The sequence below is a fragment of the Mya arenaria genome, chromosome 6 (genome assembly GCF_026914265.1).
Source record: "Mya arenaria isolate MELC-2E11 chromosome 6, ASM2691426v1".
In the NCBI taxonomy this organism is placed as follows: domain Eukaryota; kingdom Metazoa; phylum Mollusca; class Bivalvia; order Myida; family Myidae; genus Mya; species Mya arenaria.
This window is the reverse complement of record NC_069127.1, coordinates 18687609-18701773: the sequence shown is the minus strand read 5'-3', so window position 1 is coordinate 18701773 and position 14165 is coordinate 18687609. Positions and strand designations below refer to the sequence as shown.

At 34.4% G+C, this 14165-nt stretch overlaps 1 protein-coding gene across 12 annotated transcripts in view; it reads left to right on the top strand.

Annotated features, from left to right (window-relative positions):
• Nucleotides 1–14165, top strand: part of LOC128236966 (diacylglycerol kinase zeta-like) — a 123704-nt gene that overhangs the window by 21667 nt on the left and 87872 nt on the right. For 8 of the 12 annotated variants that reach the window (XM_052952116.1, XM_052952112.1, XM_052952115.1 and 5 more), the window contains exon 2: nucleotides 1341–1505. In XM_052952116.1, the coding sequence (XP_052808076.1) occupies nucleotides 1375–1505 (131 nt within the window). In that variant the 5' untranslated portion in view covers nucleotides 1341–1374. Of the gene's footprint in view, nucleotides 1–1340; nucleotides 1506–2958; nucleotides 3164–4033; nucleotides 4161–6442; nucleotides 6606–8291; nucleotides 8403–14165 lie in introns of those variants that run through there. The other 4 variants (XM_052952121.1, XM_052952120.1, XM_052952122.1 and 1 more) reach the window with 4 other exon arrangements.

Genomic DNA, 14165 nt, shown 5'->3' with positions numbered 1-14165 from the left:
CATAAAGGATTCATATTCGCATTGTCATTTGTTTGCTTAATCAAATTGACAGTTAGGTACCTACATCATATTAAGATTCCAATTTATTGATTTGATATATCTGTCAAACTAATTATACTGACACGCGCCATGAGAAAAAATGGGGTGCAGATATAACGGTACACTGTGTGACGTCAGAGCACGCGCGGTGAAGAGATTTCGTGTTGTTGTTTACTTAATTGCCCCATACTTGTATCAGCAGACAATATACTGGATAGATGAATACCCTATGTAAATTTTTACTGATTTTGACTTGAATCTTTTTTTAATATTTTATCGACTCGCTTATAAGACGGGCCCCCACTTTGGGGGTAAAAATCGGGACCCAATTTCCCCGTCTTATAGTCGAGAAAATACGGTAGGCCCTTTTGGGCCTCTTGTTTTCTCAAGTTATCTTGCATTGGTCTCAAAACATAATAAAGTTTCAGAAAATGTACAATTTCAATCAACAAAATTGACATTATAAGCCCAAAATCCTGGAAGTTATAAATAGGCAATTCATAATCACCATCTGAATCTGTGTTTTCAACAAAACTTTGCTCGTTTTGTCAACTAAAACAAATGACAGGTCATGCTACTGTCCCAGGCAATAAAACAGAAGGTAACAACCTACTCACACATAAAAAAAATATTCCCAAATTGCCACCAGTTCAGTAATATGCATTATATGGTGATTTGTTTTCGACCTGAACTGTTTGGTTATATAGATGATAGTGACCCTTTACTGTATGTGTTACTTGTTTAAGACTGATGGCACGGCAAAATAGATGACGGTCACCCTCTACTGTATGTGTTTCTTGATTAAGACTGATGGCGTGGCAAAATAGAAGACGGTCACCCTCTACTGTATGTGTTACTTGTTTAAGACTGATGGCATGGCAAAATAGATGACGGTCACCCTCTACTGTATGTGTTACTTGTTTAAGACTGATGGCATGGCAAAATAGATGACGGTCACCCTCTACTGTATGTGTTACTTGTTTAAGACTGATGGCACGGCAAAATAGATGACGGTCACCCTCTACTGTATGTGTTACTTGTTTAAGACTGATGGCGTTGCAAAATAGATGACGGTCACCCTCTACTGTATGTGTTGCTTGATTAAGACTGATGGCGTGGCAAAATAGATGACAGTCACCCTCTACTGTAAGACTGAGGGCGTGGCAAAATAGATGACGGTCACCCTCTACTGTAAGACTGAGGGCGTGGCAAAATAGATGACGGTCACCCTCTGCTGTAAAACTGAGGGTGTGGCAAAATAGATAATGGTTACCCTCTACTGTATGTGTTACTTGTTTTAGTCTGATGGTGCGGTGCTATAGATGACGGGACGGGATGGCGGAGGCTCCCCATTGGTCCAACAAGGAGACGAGCCTTGGAGTCTGTGATAGCGACGAAGACAACGACGATCATGACAGCAGCCAAGCTGGACATCAACTTAGCATACGAAAACAAACATCATACAGGTACCATATTGTTAGCTTTTCAATGTTGTACATATGTATCATTTAATAAATCAGTGATGAGTCCTCAACAGTCTAAACATTACTAAACTCATTTTCCTGTGGTTTCTGGTTTGATAACTTTTCATTTCCCCCTGAGAGTGTCTAGAAGTATTACGGTTGTCGTCACACAACAGCCCATATGGGGAACAGTTACACACTTTCCCACATCCAGTATGACAAAAAAAACTTTCTTATGGAAAAATGAGATCTGCTACCAATTCCTCTGTATCCATTGACAGAAACCAATTCAGGGAAAGTTACAAAGGGGAGTGCTTGTCACTAACAAATGGTCTAGATTATAACCCAACACATTTTTTAATGCACCAGTTAGAATGTCACCAGAATCATGATTTGTTGGCTGTTGTGGTCTAATGTTATTCTGCCCAATAGTTGTAATGTAATTTGCTGTAACACAAGCAGTTTATTGATAACAGAGGTCACTGTCCTTCCTTCCTTAGTAATCACACTGTCCTCTCCTTAGTAATCACACTGTCCTCTCCTTAGTGATCAGGCTTTCTTAGTAATCACACTGTCCTCTCCTTAGTGATCAGGCTTCTTTAATGATCAAACTGTCTTCTCCTTAGTAATCACACTGTCCTCTCCTTAGTGATCAGGCTTTCTTAGTAATCACACTGTCCTCTCCTTAGTGATCAGGGTTTCTTAGTAATCACACTGTCCTCTGTCCTATCAATTGCTTGTTACCTTTAGATTTACAGAACAAGTTTAATTTCTTACCTACTAACTATAATTGTTTTTCAAGTTGTGGAACAAGTTGATTTCAGTATAAATGTGGCTAATGTGGGCCTTTAATGTAAGGGAGGCAACTCAATTGTCTTGTGGATTAAGCCAACAAGAATTAACTTTCCTTTAGTAATGCAACGTCTTGATTTCAATAAAGACTCCTTCAAGTGATCATTTAGTTAGTTTCAAGTGCAATATTTTATTGTCTTATAAACTTGAAATTTCCAATACTGGCATACATACACTTGTACACTACTGCAATGAAAATATGAACTGACTGATTAGAAATACAGTTTTTTTAGTGATTCCGATTACAAATTATCTAAATTTTACATGTTATGATTGTCTGCAAAGAAAGGGATGAAATCTGTTTTGCACATTATTTGGCAGTGTTTGTTTGGAAGATAATGCATGATACGCGTCAGCCCGCAAACACACCATTTAGGCAGGCAAGAAGATTAAACAAACATGATAAACAAATAGATGAAAAACTTCAATATCAGTTTGTAAGATAAAGAGTTAAACGTATTTCATGTATATTTGTTAAGAACTTCCCTGTATGTTATGGGAAACACTTACTATATTGTTGATTGATACTTGTTTTATTAACATCATTGAAACGGGGATTGTTTTATCATAAAAATCTGGGTGTTTTTAACTTTCAAACTGAATGTTTTTTAACTGTAATGCTGTAAAACCAGCATAAAACATGAATAAAAATCATGTAGAAACAGACTAAGATACTACAAAAGGTTAAAGAAGTCCTTGATCAGATAGGGTTTAGTGTTGAAACAGATAGAATAAGGCAAATTGAAGTAATTTTCGTGGAGTTGGATAAAGCATGTATTGCTGAAGATGTAAGGGAGAATTCTAATGGGGTAAGACAACAAAACTTGTATATTGAATTGGTATTATGTACAAATTTTTGGCATGTAGTGTTCTACTGCTGAAAGTAGGTGTGATTTGTGTGTGTATACTATAAGTTAATTAAACAATATTTATTTCAAAAGAGCATTTTAAGGATACACAAAGATAGAGCGTTGTCAATAATAAAAGATTTTCTGAAATTATAATACATGAAAGGTTAACAAGTGATATATACACAAAACAAAATAAATCGCAACATAATTGAGAATGAGGCTTGGCTTCTGTCACTCCTTATACCATAAGTTGTTAAGTCTCAATACTACAAATACAGTTAATAACGTCCAAATGCTTGAAAAACTATTGGCATAAGAATTGGTAAAAAAATCATTTGAAAATACAACAATGAAACACAAAACTGATTGACAAGGACTGCAGTAATAACTAACAGTAAATTTAAGTCTGTGTCTTTCTCATGGAGTTTATATAAGGTCTGGCCGTGCCTTTTGGCTCTTACCAATAGTTCCTTGTAACTTAAACCAGGGTACTACATTAAACATTGTACTCCCAGCTGATTATGTAACATTTTCTTGATCTAATATTGTAAGCCCAATGATCATGAAAAAGCTCAATGAATCATCAGGTGATCTCGCTGTGATAACGTTTTAAATGGTTGATAATGGCCCAATTTTTAGTGCAGTTTAACTGATATTGTATAGCACACTATCATGCTCATGTTCTGATAGAGGGTAGTATTTTTACCCAATACAAATACCTTTTGCGATATCATATATACATGTAAATACTGCCTGTATTGTGTGCCGAGCCCAAACCTATTTTCAAATGATTTGTTAAGCCTTGTACGATCTTGTACACAATACAAGTTCAAATGGGATTAGATTGTGTTGTTTTGTCAAATTCTTCTACACCTGTTCTGTTTTCATTTAAATAGATAATTAAAGAAAGTGCTGACATATTTTTTGGTTGCAGAAATGGCTTAATGAATCATTAGTAAGTAAAATTAACTATTTTTTTTCTCAGTGTTTTCTGTGAATTTTTGTCATATATGTATACAGTAAGTTTCATCAGAATACATGCAACTTAGTTTAGTTTTCAACAGGCAAGATAGATTTAAATGTTTCCAAAAAATAAAAAAAATCCTCATAAAAAATTGTATTAACCTAAATTAATTAACTTTTTAATTCATTGCTAATTGTCATTTAAGGTTCTATGTATATGTTAATTAGTGTTTGTTAATATGAATTTATGAAATTGAACGTGGTTAAGCTGTATAGATGCCAGGCAGCCATATTCATTTGATAAAAGCATATCTGGTTTAATGTTCAAAATTAGTATCAAAATAACAGCCATGGCAGCTGATTTTCAAAAATAAATTAATTTCATATTTGGAGAAAATCATAATTTCAAACACTAAACTATTCATGTTTTATGTATAGCCACATATGGCTTTTCTCTTATAATATAACCAAGATTTTCAACAACAATATCATGGCTGTACTTAATTCAGCTGAATTATTTTAACATGAAGATTATAAATGTTATTTAAAATTGATATTCACTTAAATAAAGCCATTCCAAATGGGACAGTATCATTTTCCTCTCAATAACTTTAGAAGCCCTTAATAATATAAAGGTAGGTAATTTCGTAACATGAGAAAGTCACAGAGACAGAATGCAGGCTCGACTTAATAAAAAAGGGCTATAATTTGCATTACATGCAAGACAATTACCAGACTTGCTTAGTTTCAAGTATTATCTTTGATTATAAGTTGATGGCAATATATTTTTATACTCACGAAACCCTAACTCTGTGATATTTATTTCGAAAAAATCAAAAATTCTATATTAATGTTACTTTTGCTTGGTCAAGATGACAATGCAAGAAATCTATTTTTAACCGTGTTTTTAAATGCATTCATCTTCAAAGGTAATCATATCCCATTGATTAATCTTTACAAAGGGTTGAGTGTATGGAAAAGAAGAACTTTGCTTTGTATATAATTCAATCTCAAAGAAAATGTTTATGTAATAGATACAGTACTCATGTTTTTGCCTCTGACGAAATTGGTGTTCTTTCTACGTAGTAAAACGGTTTCTTACGTCTGTAAGAGGACACTTTTGAAGAAAAAACGAGTAACTGTATCTGATTTATACGGCGATAAGTGTATTGCATATATTAGTGAGCAAATAGATGCATTGATAAATAAATACAGATTTATAATTAGATAAATAGAAATATTTTTCCAAAAGATAAACATAAGAGTACTATTATGGCCTTTCTAAATACAATGTATTGGCTAGTGGGATAACTCAAAATTCTTGTGCATGGTCTGCTTACAACCTTAATAAGACACTTTTTCAATAGCTCTGCTGGGGGTATAGTCATATTTAAGGTCTAACAGAAACATTTTACTGCAAAGTTATTCCCCCTTCCTCTGCATCAAACAATTTGTGGCCCTTACCATATCCTGTGATGGCTCTAGTTACCATGAAACTTGGTACTCCTATTCATTATGACAATTACCAATTATGTCCGTTAATCATCTCAAAATAACAGACGAGCATTGCCATAAGCACATAAAGTACTCTTGGTTTTATACCTTCTAAATACTTTGTGAATAAATTGATTTTTATTTTTTTTTGCAAATCTGATTATTGTTTGAAGTATTATTTTTATCACAATAAAAATAATATAAAATACATAATTGATATAGAAAATATTGGTCACATGGACGTGTGGTTTTAACAGGTGATGAATGTAGCCTCTGTTTTGCCTCAATTTGTCAGAAGCATGATGGAAGGTCATGAAATTCAGGTTTGTGTTAATTGTACACTCATGCTTCCCCGAGTTTTATAGTCGCTGTAACCATTAAAACACTGGATTTGTTTATTATCATTACATGTTATTTCTTGAGATTTGTGTATACCTTCATTAATAGGTGTAAATTGTTCCCAGGATGGAAATTGTGGAAAATGTTGATCTTTTAATGGTGAAGTTCTTGCCAAATGTAATAATGATTTAATAATGTGCAATTAAACCTAACTGAAAGTATTAATTTCAAAATTTAATTAGTGATTTGAAGGAATTTCTACCTCTAGAAAATGTGCAAAGAGTTTTGAGGGAATGTTGAAGTGATTTATTGGATTGTTTAAAATAATAACATGTTCATGATTGTGTCTGGAACATTTTCACAGAAAATGCATAAGCATGCTCAGTTTTCATGTCTGTTCGGAAATAATGTCTGAAAATAGAAATTAAGTACGTTAGACATCATGTTTGCCTTCTTCCAACTGTGCTAAGTAGTGAAAGGTTGGAAGATGTTTGTGTAATTGTGTCTTTTACAGTGATCACCTAGTCATGATTAGTTTTTTGAAGAAGTTTGCTGTTTCTAAATGGATTCCAGAATTCACTGATTTTATGGATTTAATGATGAGGTGATTAAATTAATGAGTTTTGAAACATTTGGAATATATTTTAACAAAATTAGAAATGTGCAGCTGTTAATAAGGTCAGAGCTCCAGGTCAAGTTCAAGGTCAAGGATGTGTTAACCCCTGGATGTTTTTTTCTTTTAAAGAGCATAATTACTCTCTTAATCAGTATATATATAGCAACCAAATTTAAACCATAAGCTTTGGAAAGTTGTTTTTGTTTGAAACCATAGCATCGGGTTAGGTGGCCTGCATTTTGTTTTCATTCTGTTTTATTGGTTCAAATTCGATACAACATCTACGTGGGAACCTCCCCTTATGAATCGAAAATAGTTTTTTGTTTTTTTTAAAGTAACCAATGAGAAGTTAATCATAAGCTAGACTCAACTCTGTCAAATTTTATTACCTTGTGCCCAATTTGCATTATGGTCGATTAGAAAGTATCTAATGTGTTTTAATATGCAATTAAAAGCTTCAAAATTGTTTTTTTTTCCATTATTTACAATTCTGAACCTCAGGGTCCCCTCTTGGTTTTAAAAAGTTAGGCCCCTTTGCGGGTCAAGGGCATCTCCCTTGTGGGTATTTAGAAGGGGCAGAGCCCCGAGGCTGAAGCTACTAGGGTTTATGCACTTTAGGAGCCTTAGATTGCATTTAAACGTACCTTAAGGGCTGAAACTTTGCTTTAATAGGCAGAAACGCAGGCTTGTTAAGAGGGCTATCCTTACTTCAAATTGGAAGCAAGCTGGGGTGTGAACACTTACATAAGCATGCAGTGAACTTGTTTAATCAGTTAGCAAATATATTAATAAAATAAAAATAAAATATACTGGCAGGGGAATGGTGTTCTTAGAGCAAATGGATCTACTGAAATCCACAGACAAATTGCCTACCTGTTAAATAAATGAAGTAGGAATTCTTTCTTTGGGTTAAATAGCACATTTGATTTGCACATTGTTGAAATAACATAAATTGTGTTGTATTAAATAGCATGTTATAAGCACTTTGTCTTTCAATTACAAACTCATGCTTTATTGACAAAATGTAGCCATTGATTGTATGTAATAACAAGAATCAAACTAGTAATTGCTCATTTCTTCAATTTGCATCCTAGCTGTAAAAATCATGCACACTTACTTGTTTTTGACGAAATTATCACGGATCAGAAGCATATGATCTGGTTAGTAGATGGGGACAATTGTCACACTTTTGATACTGAAAGCCATTATCATGTAAGGATGCCATTGTTAATCCGCTAAAGCCATAAATTTTCAAATTTATTACCCAGCCGTGCCCTAATTATTGGATATGACACAAAATTGGCAAGCTTGATTTCTGCAGAGACTGAATCCATTATCATGTAAGGCCCCTTAGTGGGTGGCTTACATCAATTTAAGAAAAAATTGTCACATAAAATCGCTATATTTCAAAAAAATGTTTGCGCTTTTGCAAAATGACAATGGGGATTGCCAGCTGAGGAATCCTGCTACTGGTTTTTATTATGCAATTACTATGCACATTATAATCTGCATCTGAGAAATTACTGAAATTGTTAATGAGAGAAAAGCTTTAATGGGCATTGCTTGAGGGTCATTGGGGTGTTTTATTGCTTAGAAAGTTTTGCACCCACAGGATTTAACAAACTGACCTTCTGATTTATGTTTGTCCGGTAATATGTTTATCTGTGTTTTCAGGTAAGTTGGAAAGAAGAGAAATGTGCTGAAAGTTGTTAGTGAGAATGGCTCCTGGTACACGAAGTAAGGTGTAAAATGGTCTGAGACGATGTTTTGTTGTGGAAAAAGCAGGTAGGGTAAACAGACTTTGAATGCACCAAGTGTGACTATATTATATATGAATCTTATATAAGGATATGGTTATAAGTCTGGAATGGGTTATTTTACAGAATAGTTTGATAGATATTCCTTTATGTTAATTGTAATTGTGAAAGTTGTACTTGTTGACCAGTTGACCATAAATTCACCTTAACTCAGGGGGAGTAATTCATCATTGTAAAGACATAATTGATACACAGAGTTGTTTCCCTTACATTACAGCATTCAGGCTAGACCAGTAATTCATTGACGCTGATGGCAGTGGAAACTCATGACAAATAGGCTTCCAAACAATTGATTTTTGAAATCCAATAAGGAAATGATTTTGGTATTGGTTTTAATGCATACTTAAGATAACTAAAGGGTAGATAGTGAATCGTTCCCGGTAATGTAACTCAAATGATTTATTGCATGGTGTTAATATATTTTTTGTTTGCAATGTTGACATACAATAATTGTAAAATTATGAAATCCATCCATTTGTAAGCTTATGCTTCAAAATGTCAACCCTGATCACATTATTCGAAATTGCAATTACAGATCTATTGAATTTAAAAGAACTGATTGTATGACGCCCTTTCTGGAAAATGCTGTTATTTTTCAGATGATGTGTTTTGAATGTCTCTGTGTCAAATGACAATCCTGGTTTGATTTGCAAATCAACAATTACCATTGATCCTCATGTTTATAGTGAATATTGTGATTACTCGAATTTCACTTTTATTGAATTCCTGTCTTTGATTTGCACAGTTTATGGGGGCCTCTGAAATTGTTGCCATAAGTGTTCCACCAGTGGTTTGTAATTGCAGCTGTGTGCAAATGTCAGAAGCATTATGATGTCAGACTTGGCGTGAACTACAGCTCTGTTTTAGCCATTGTTTTTCTTCATTACACTTTTGAAGTAGGATAAAACTGTGTTTTCACTTTCAAGGCTGGTGTGTCAACATATTTTGTTGCAATCTATAGGATGTTTTTTTAATGTACAATTTCCGGGAAACTGTTTGGGAACTTCTAAATTTATAATGTTTGCTTTGTAAAATTGAATACATGTTTCCATTGGAAAGATAGAACATCCATTGTATACTTCTGAATTATTGCAGAGCATGATAATTTCTGCGACTGTTACCAAATAAACTAAGCAAAGAGTCTTTGTTAATTAGTTAAACAAAGCATGATCACAAGTTAGCACTGAAGACACAGTTAATTAGTACTGCTTTTACGGCTGCTCTGGGGCGATGGTCTTCCCTTTTCAATAAGTTTTGTTTGTCAATGCGCGGATCTTGAGTGTGTAACATGCAAACTGAACATGAATGGATTCTTTTAGGGGTTATAAGCCCGCATTTTAGTTAATTACAGTGAAACCTGTATTAAGTGGCCACCTTTGGGAAAAGGTCAAAGTGGCTGCTTAAGACAGGTGGCCACTTTATCCAGGTGGGAAACACAAAGGAGGTCTTTTATACATCTTTTAAATGACAAATGGCTTGACATTGTATAATGTTTCCTTATCGTCTGTTGCAGTTATGTTTAACCTGGACATTTAAAGACATTTAAATACAAATGTAGACAAAATTTCTTCCAAAATTACAAATAGAATACAATAGATATATTTTCATTCAATATTTATGCAATTTTTCAAGATCAATGCAAAGTACATATAATTGTATTGCAAACAACACAACTTGCAATTAATGGCAAAACAAAAATATTTTACCAAAATTCAGTAAACACAATTGTCCATGGATACACACACATTTACACCAACAAGTTCATTTTTTTAAAAAATCCTTTATTTTTATTTGCTTCTCATCGGTGTCTAATTTAAAGTGCATGATTGTATCCTGTGTCAACATTTTGCGGTTTTCTAATAATTGTACACTCAACACTTTCTTTCGGAGTTGAATACTTGCAACAACCATTATCTAGATTAAGAAATAAATCACTTAAAATTTAGATATATTCAAATTGCAACATGTTTTGTTGCTTCAAGGAACAATGCACACTTTAAATCCATAATAACTGGCGTTGTTGTTAGTTGATCATTAACCTCATAATTCATAATGTTTATTCAATTATCTATTAATTATTTGTCTTAATTCGGATGGAAACATTCGCCACGTGTTATTAACATAATTCCTCAATGAGTTAAAATAGGGCAATTGTGTAACATAATACACATTTTGATTGGATGTCAGAAATTTCCAAGGCCAATGTATTTTTCCATAGACTTCCATTATTTATAGCCATGTATTATTAAACTCATAATCTGATTGATTATCACACTTGGCATGCTTTATGCATGTATTTTATATAGTTAAAAGGAAGTGGATGAAATTGGAGTGGCCGGGTAAAACAGGTGACCACTTAATACAGGTGGCAATCCCACCAGATTTAAATGCATGTTCCATGTTGCCAGTCAATGTTTCTTTGTTGTGTGAAGTTTATTGACAGGCCATAGATATTACACTTGATTCAAATTCACTTGGTTGTTTTGGGCTCAAGAACAATCTTTTTTCAATATCTTATCATAATATACAGTAACCACAATTGAGTCTCTAAAGTTCTGTAAATGAAAATTGAACTAACTGTCTCTAACCCCTAAATATTTAAAAAAAGGTGCTTGTTTAGTTTGTATTGTTATAGATATGAACAGATTGATGACTTTTGAACAATTAAGGGTCTGTATTTGCATATATATGGATCTGGTACTGTCCCGGAACGGTGTTTATTCGTATTTTCGGTGTCGATGTATAACATTAACATGTAAAAAATGAAGTGGTTCGTGTAGAAACACATGTATATGGTCCGTTATGCAATAAGAACGAGCATGAACATTTATTCAACGGTGAAACAGTCATGTAAGAAAAATTAAAACAATAATATGTCACCACACGCCCCTATTCAAAAAATAAATGGGTTGAAAATCTAGCAATTAATTTATATTGGCCTAAATTTTCCCAATAATTGAAATCTCTTTTTCCTCATTAAGTATTTATTTAAGAAATATGAGCATACACAATTATTCAAAGCATTAATCTGCCATGATTGAAAATTATTTTGAAAGGCATAAATCCCTGGTCCCTAGGGGCAGGGCCATTACAGTATTTTATAGTGCTAATGTTGTTTCTACATAATACCTGTATGAATTATTCAGCACATCTAATGTATTTACAAACTTGATGGAATTTGCTCTCAAGCATTATGGACACCAAGGGAATATTGTTGTCAAAAGGGTATAATTTGTAGCCTGCAAAAACTATGCAATTGAACAGGGGACCAAGTAAAGAACTATGTTTTGTCAGATTTGTTGTTTAGCATAAAAGCTAATTTAGACTCAGAGGAGGTCAGTTCTCAAAGATACAAACCTATGATAAATATGTTTACAATATTTTATCAGAAGGAATTAATGTGTTTTAGAATAAGATTTAAAGAACAAAAGCAGTGCAGTTTTTTGTTGTGTGGTGGCACTCAGCTATGCCTTCTGGTACATTAGGTTCAATCCCTGAAGCAGCTATTCCTTCTGGTACATTAGGGTCAGTCCCTGAAGCAGCTACGCGTTCTGGTACGTAAGGGTCAGTCCCTGAAGCAGCTACCCCTTCAAGTACATTAGGGTCAGTCCCTGAAGCAGCTATTCCTTCTGGTACATTAGGGTCAGTCCCTGAAGCAGCTATTCCTTCTGGTACATTAGGGTCAGTCCCTGAAGCAGCTATTCCTTCTGGTACATTAGGGTCAGTCCCTGAAGCAGCTATTCCTTCTGGTACATTAGGTTCAGTCCCTGAAGCAGCTATTCCTTCTGGTAAGCAGCTACGCCCTGGTACATAAGGGTCAGTGTGTACCAAAGGTTTGTTTAGTGCTACTTTCTTTGTGATTGTTTCATTATAGTTGTTAAGAACAACTTTCTATATCATGGTTTCTGTTATAGTTTTTTTCTCTGCATGGATTTTTGTGGTATTTTGCCTGGGCCCGTATTTCATCATCACTAAGGACATCATGCGGCCTGCACTAGCTATAAATCATAATTAAACACTGTGCAAGTTAAATAAATTAATGTATCTGTTTCTTCCAGACAAGAATGAATGACTCTATCTTGCTGGTTTCAATAATCACAGCACAGAGTGCAATGATCATTCACTGGAAATCCGGCAAGTTTTTTAATTAAAGCATTTGTTAACAGTATGAAAAATGAAATAAAAGATGTCTATGGAATAAATTCAGTGTAAAGTTTACATGGAATTTTACTTGTTTTTAGTCCCTGCATTATTGTATAATTGTGTTTTAGTTAAGGGCCGTGGCTGCAAGGATTCTCAGTACAGAATAGCAGTGTCCTCTAATGAACTGGTGTTTAGGCCACAAATAAGTCTTTATGAAGTATTAAAACATATAGATATGTTAACCTTGTAGTTGACATACTTACAGAGATTGTAATACACAAATAACAGAAATGGTATAACACATTGCTACTGATACTTCAGCATGCTACTTACATTCCGCAATGCTATTGACACTCTGCCATGCTATTGACACTCAGCCATGCTATTGACACTCAGCCATGCTATTGACACTCAGCCATGCTATTGACACTCAGCCATGCTATTGTAACGTGCGAAGCCAACAAGGCCAACAGATCCCTTCAGAGAAAAGCATGTTGACCCTGATGGGGTCCACTGGTCTTTAATATACAGTAAATTCTCAATCCACGCGGAGACCTGGATATGCCAATTTGCATATTACAAACCTAGTACATCAACGTATTCTGAATGCACATGCGCCTACAGCGGAACGTTACATTACTTTGGTTAGTGACACAGCCATGATATTGACACTCAACCATGATATTGACACTCGACCATGATATTGACACTCAACCATGATATTGACACTCAACCATGACATTGACACTCTGCCATGATTTTGATACTCAGTCATGATTTTGATGCTCAGTCATGATATTGACACTCAGTCATGATATTGACACTCTGCCATGATATTGACACTCTGCCATGATATTGACACTCAGTCATGATATTGACACTCTGCCATGATATTGACACTCTGCCATGATATTGACACTCTGCCATGATATTGACACTCAGTCATGATATTGACACTCAGTCATGATATTGACACTCAGTAATGATATTGACACTCAGTCATGATATTGACACTCAGTCATGATATTGACACACTGCCATGATATTGACACTCAGTCATGATATTGACACTCTGCCATGATATTGACACTCAGTAATGATATTGACATTCAGTCATGATATTGACACTCAGTCATGATATTGACACTCAGTAATGATATTGACACTCAGTCATGATATTGACACTCTGCCATGATATTGACACTCTGCCATGATATTGACACTCAGTAATGATATTGACACTCAGTCATGATATTGACACTCTGCCATGATATTGACACTCTGCCATGATATTGACACTCAGTCATGATATTGACACTCAGTCATGATATTGACACTCAGTCATGATATTGACACTCAGTCATGATATTGACACTCTGCCATGATATTGACACTCAGTCATGATATTGACACTCAGTAATGATATTGACACTCTGCCATGATATTGACACTCTGCCATGATATTGACACTCTGCCATGATATTGACACTCAGTAATGATATTGACACTCAGTCATGATATTGACACTCTGCTATGATATTGACACTCTGCCATGATATTGACACTCTGCCATGATATTGACACTCAA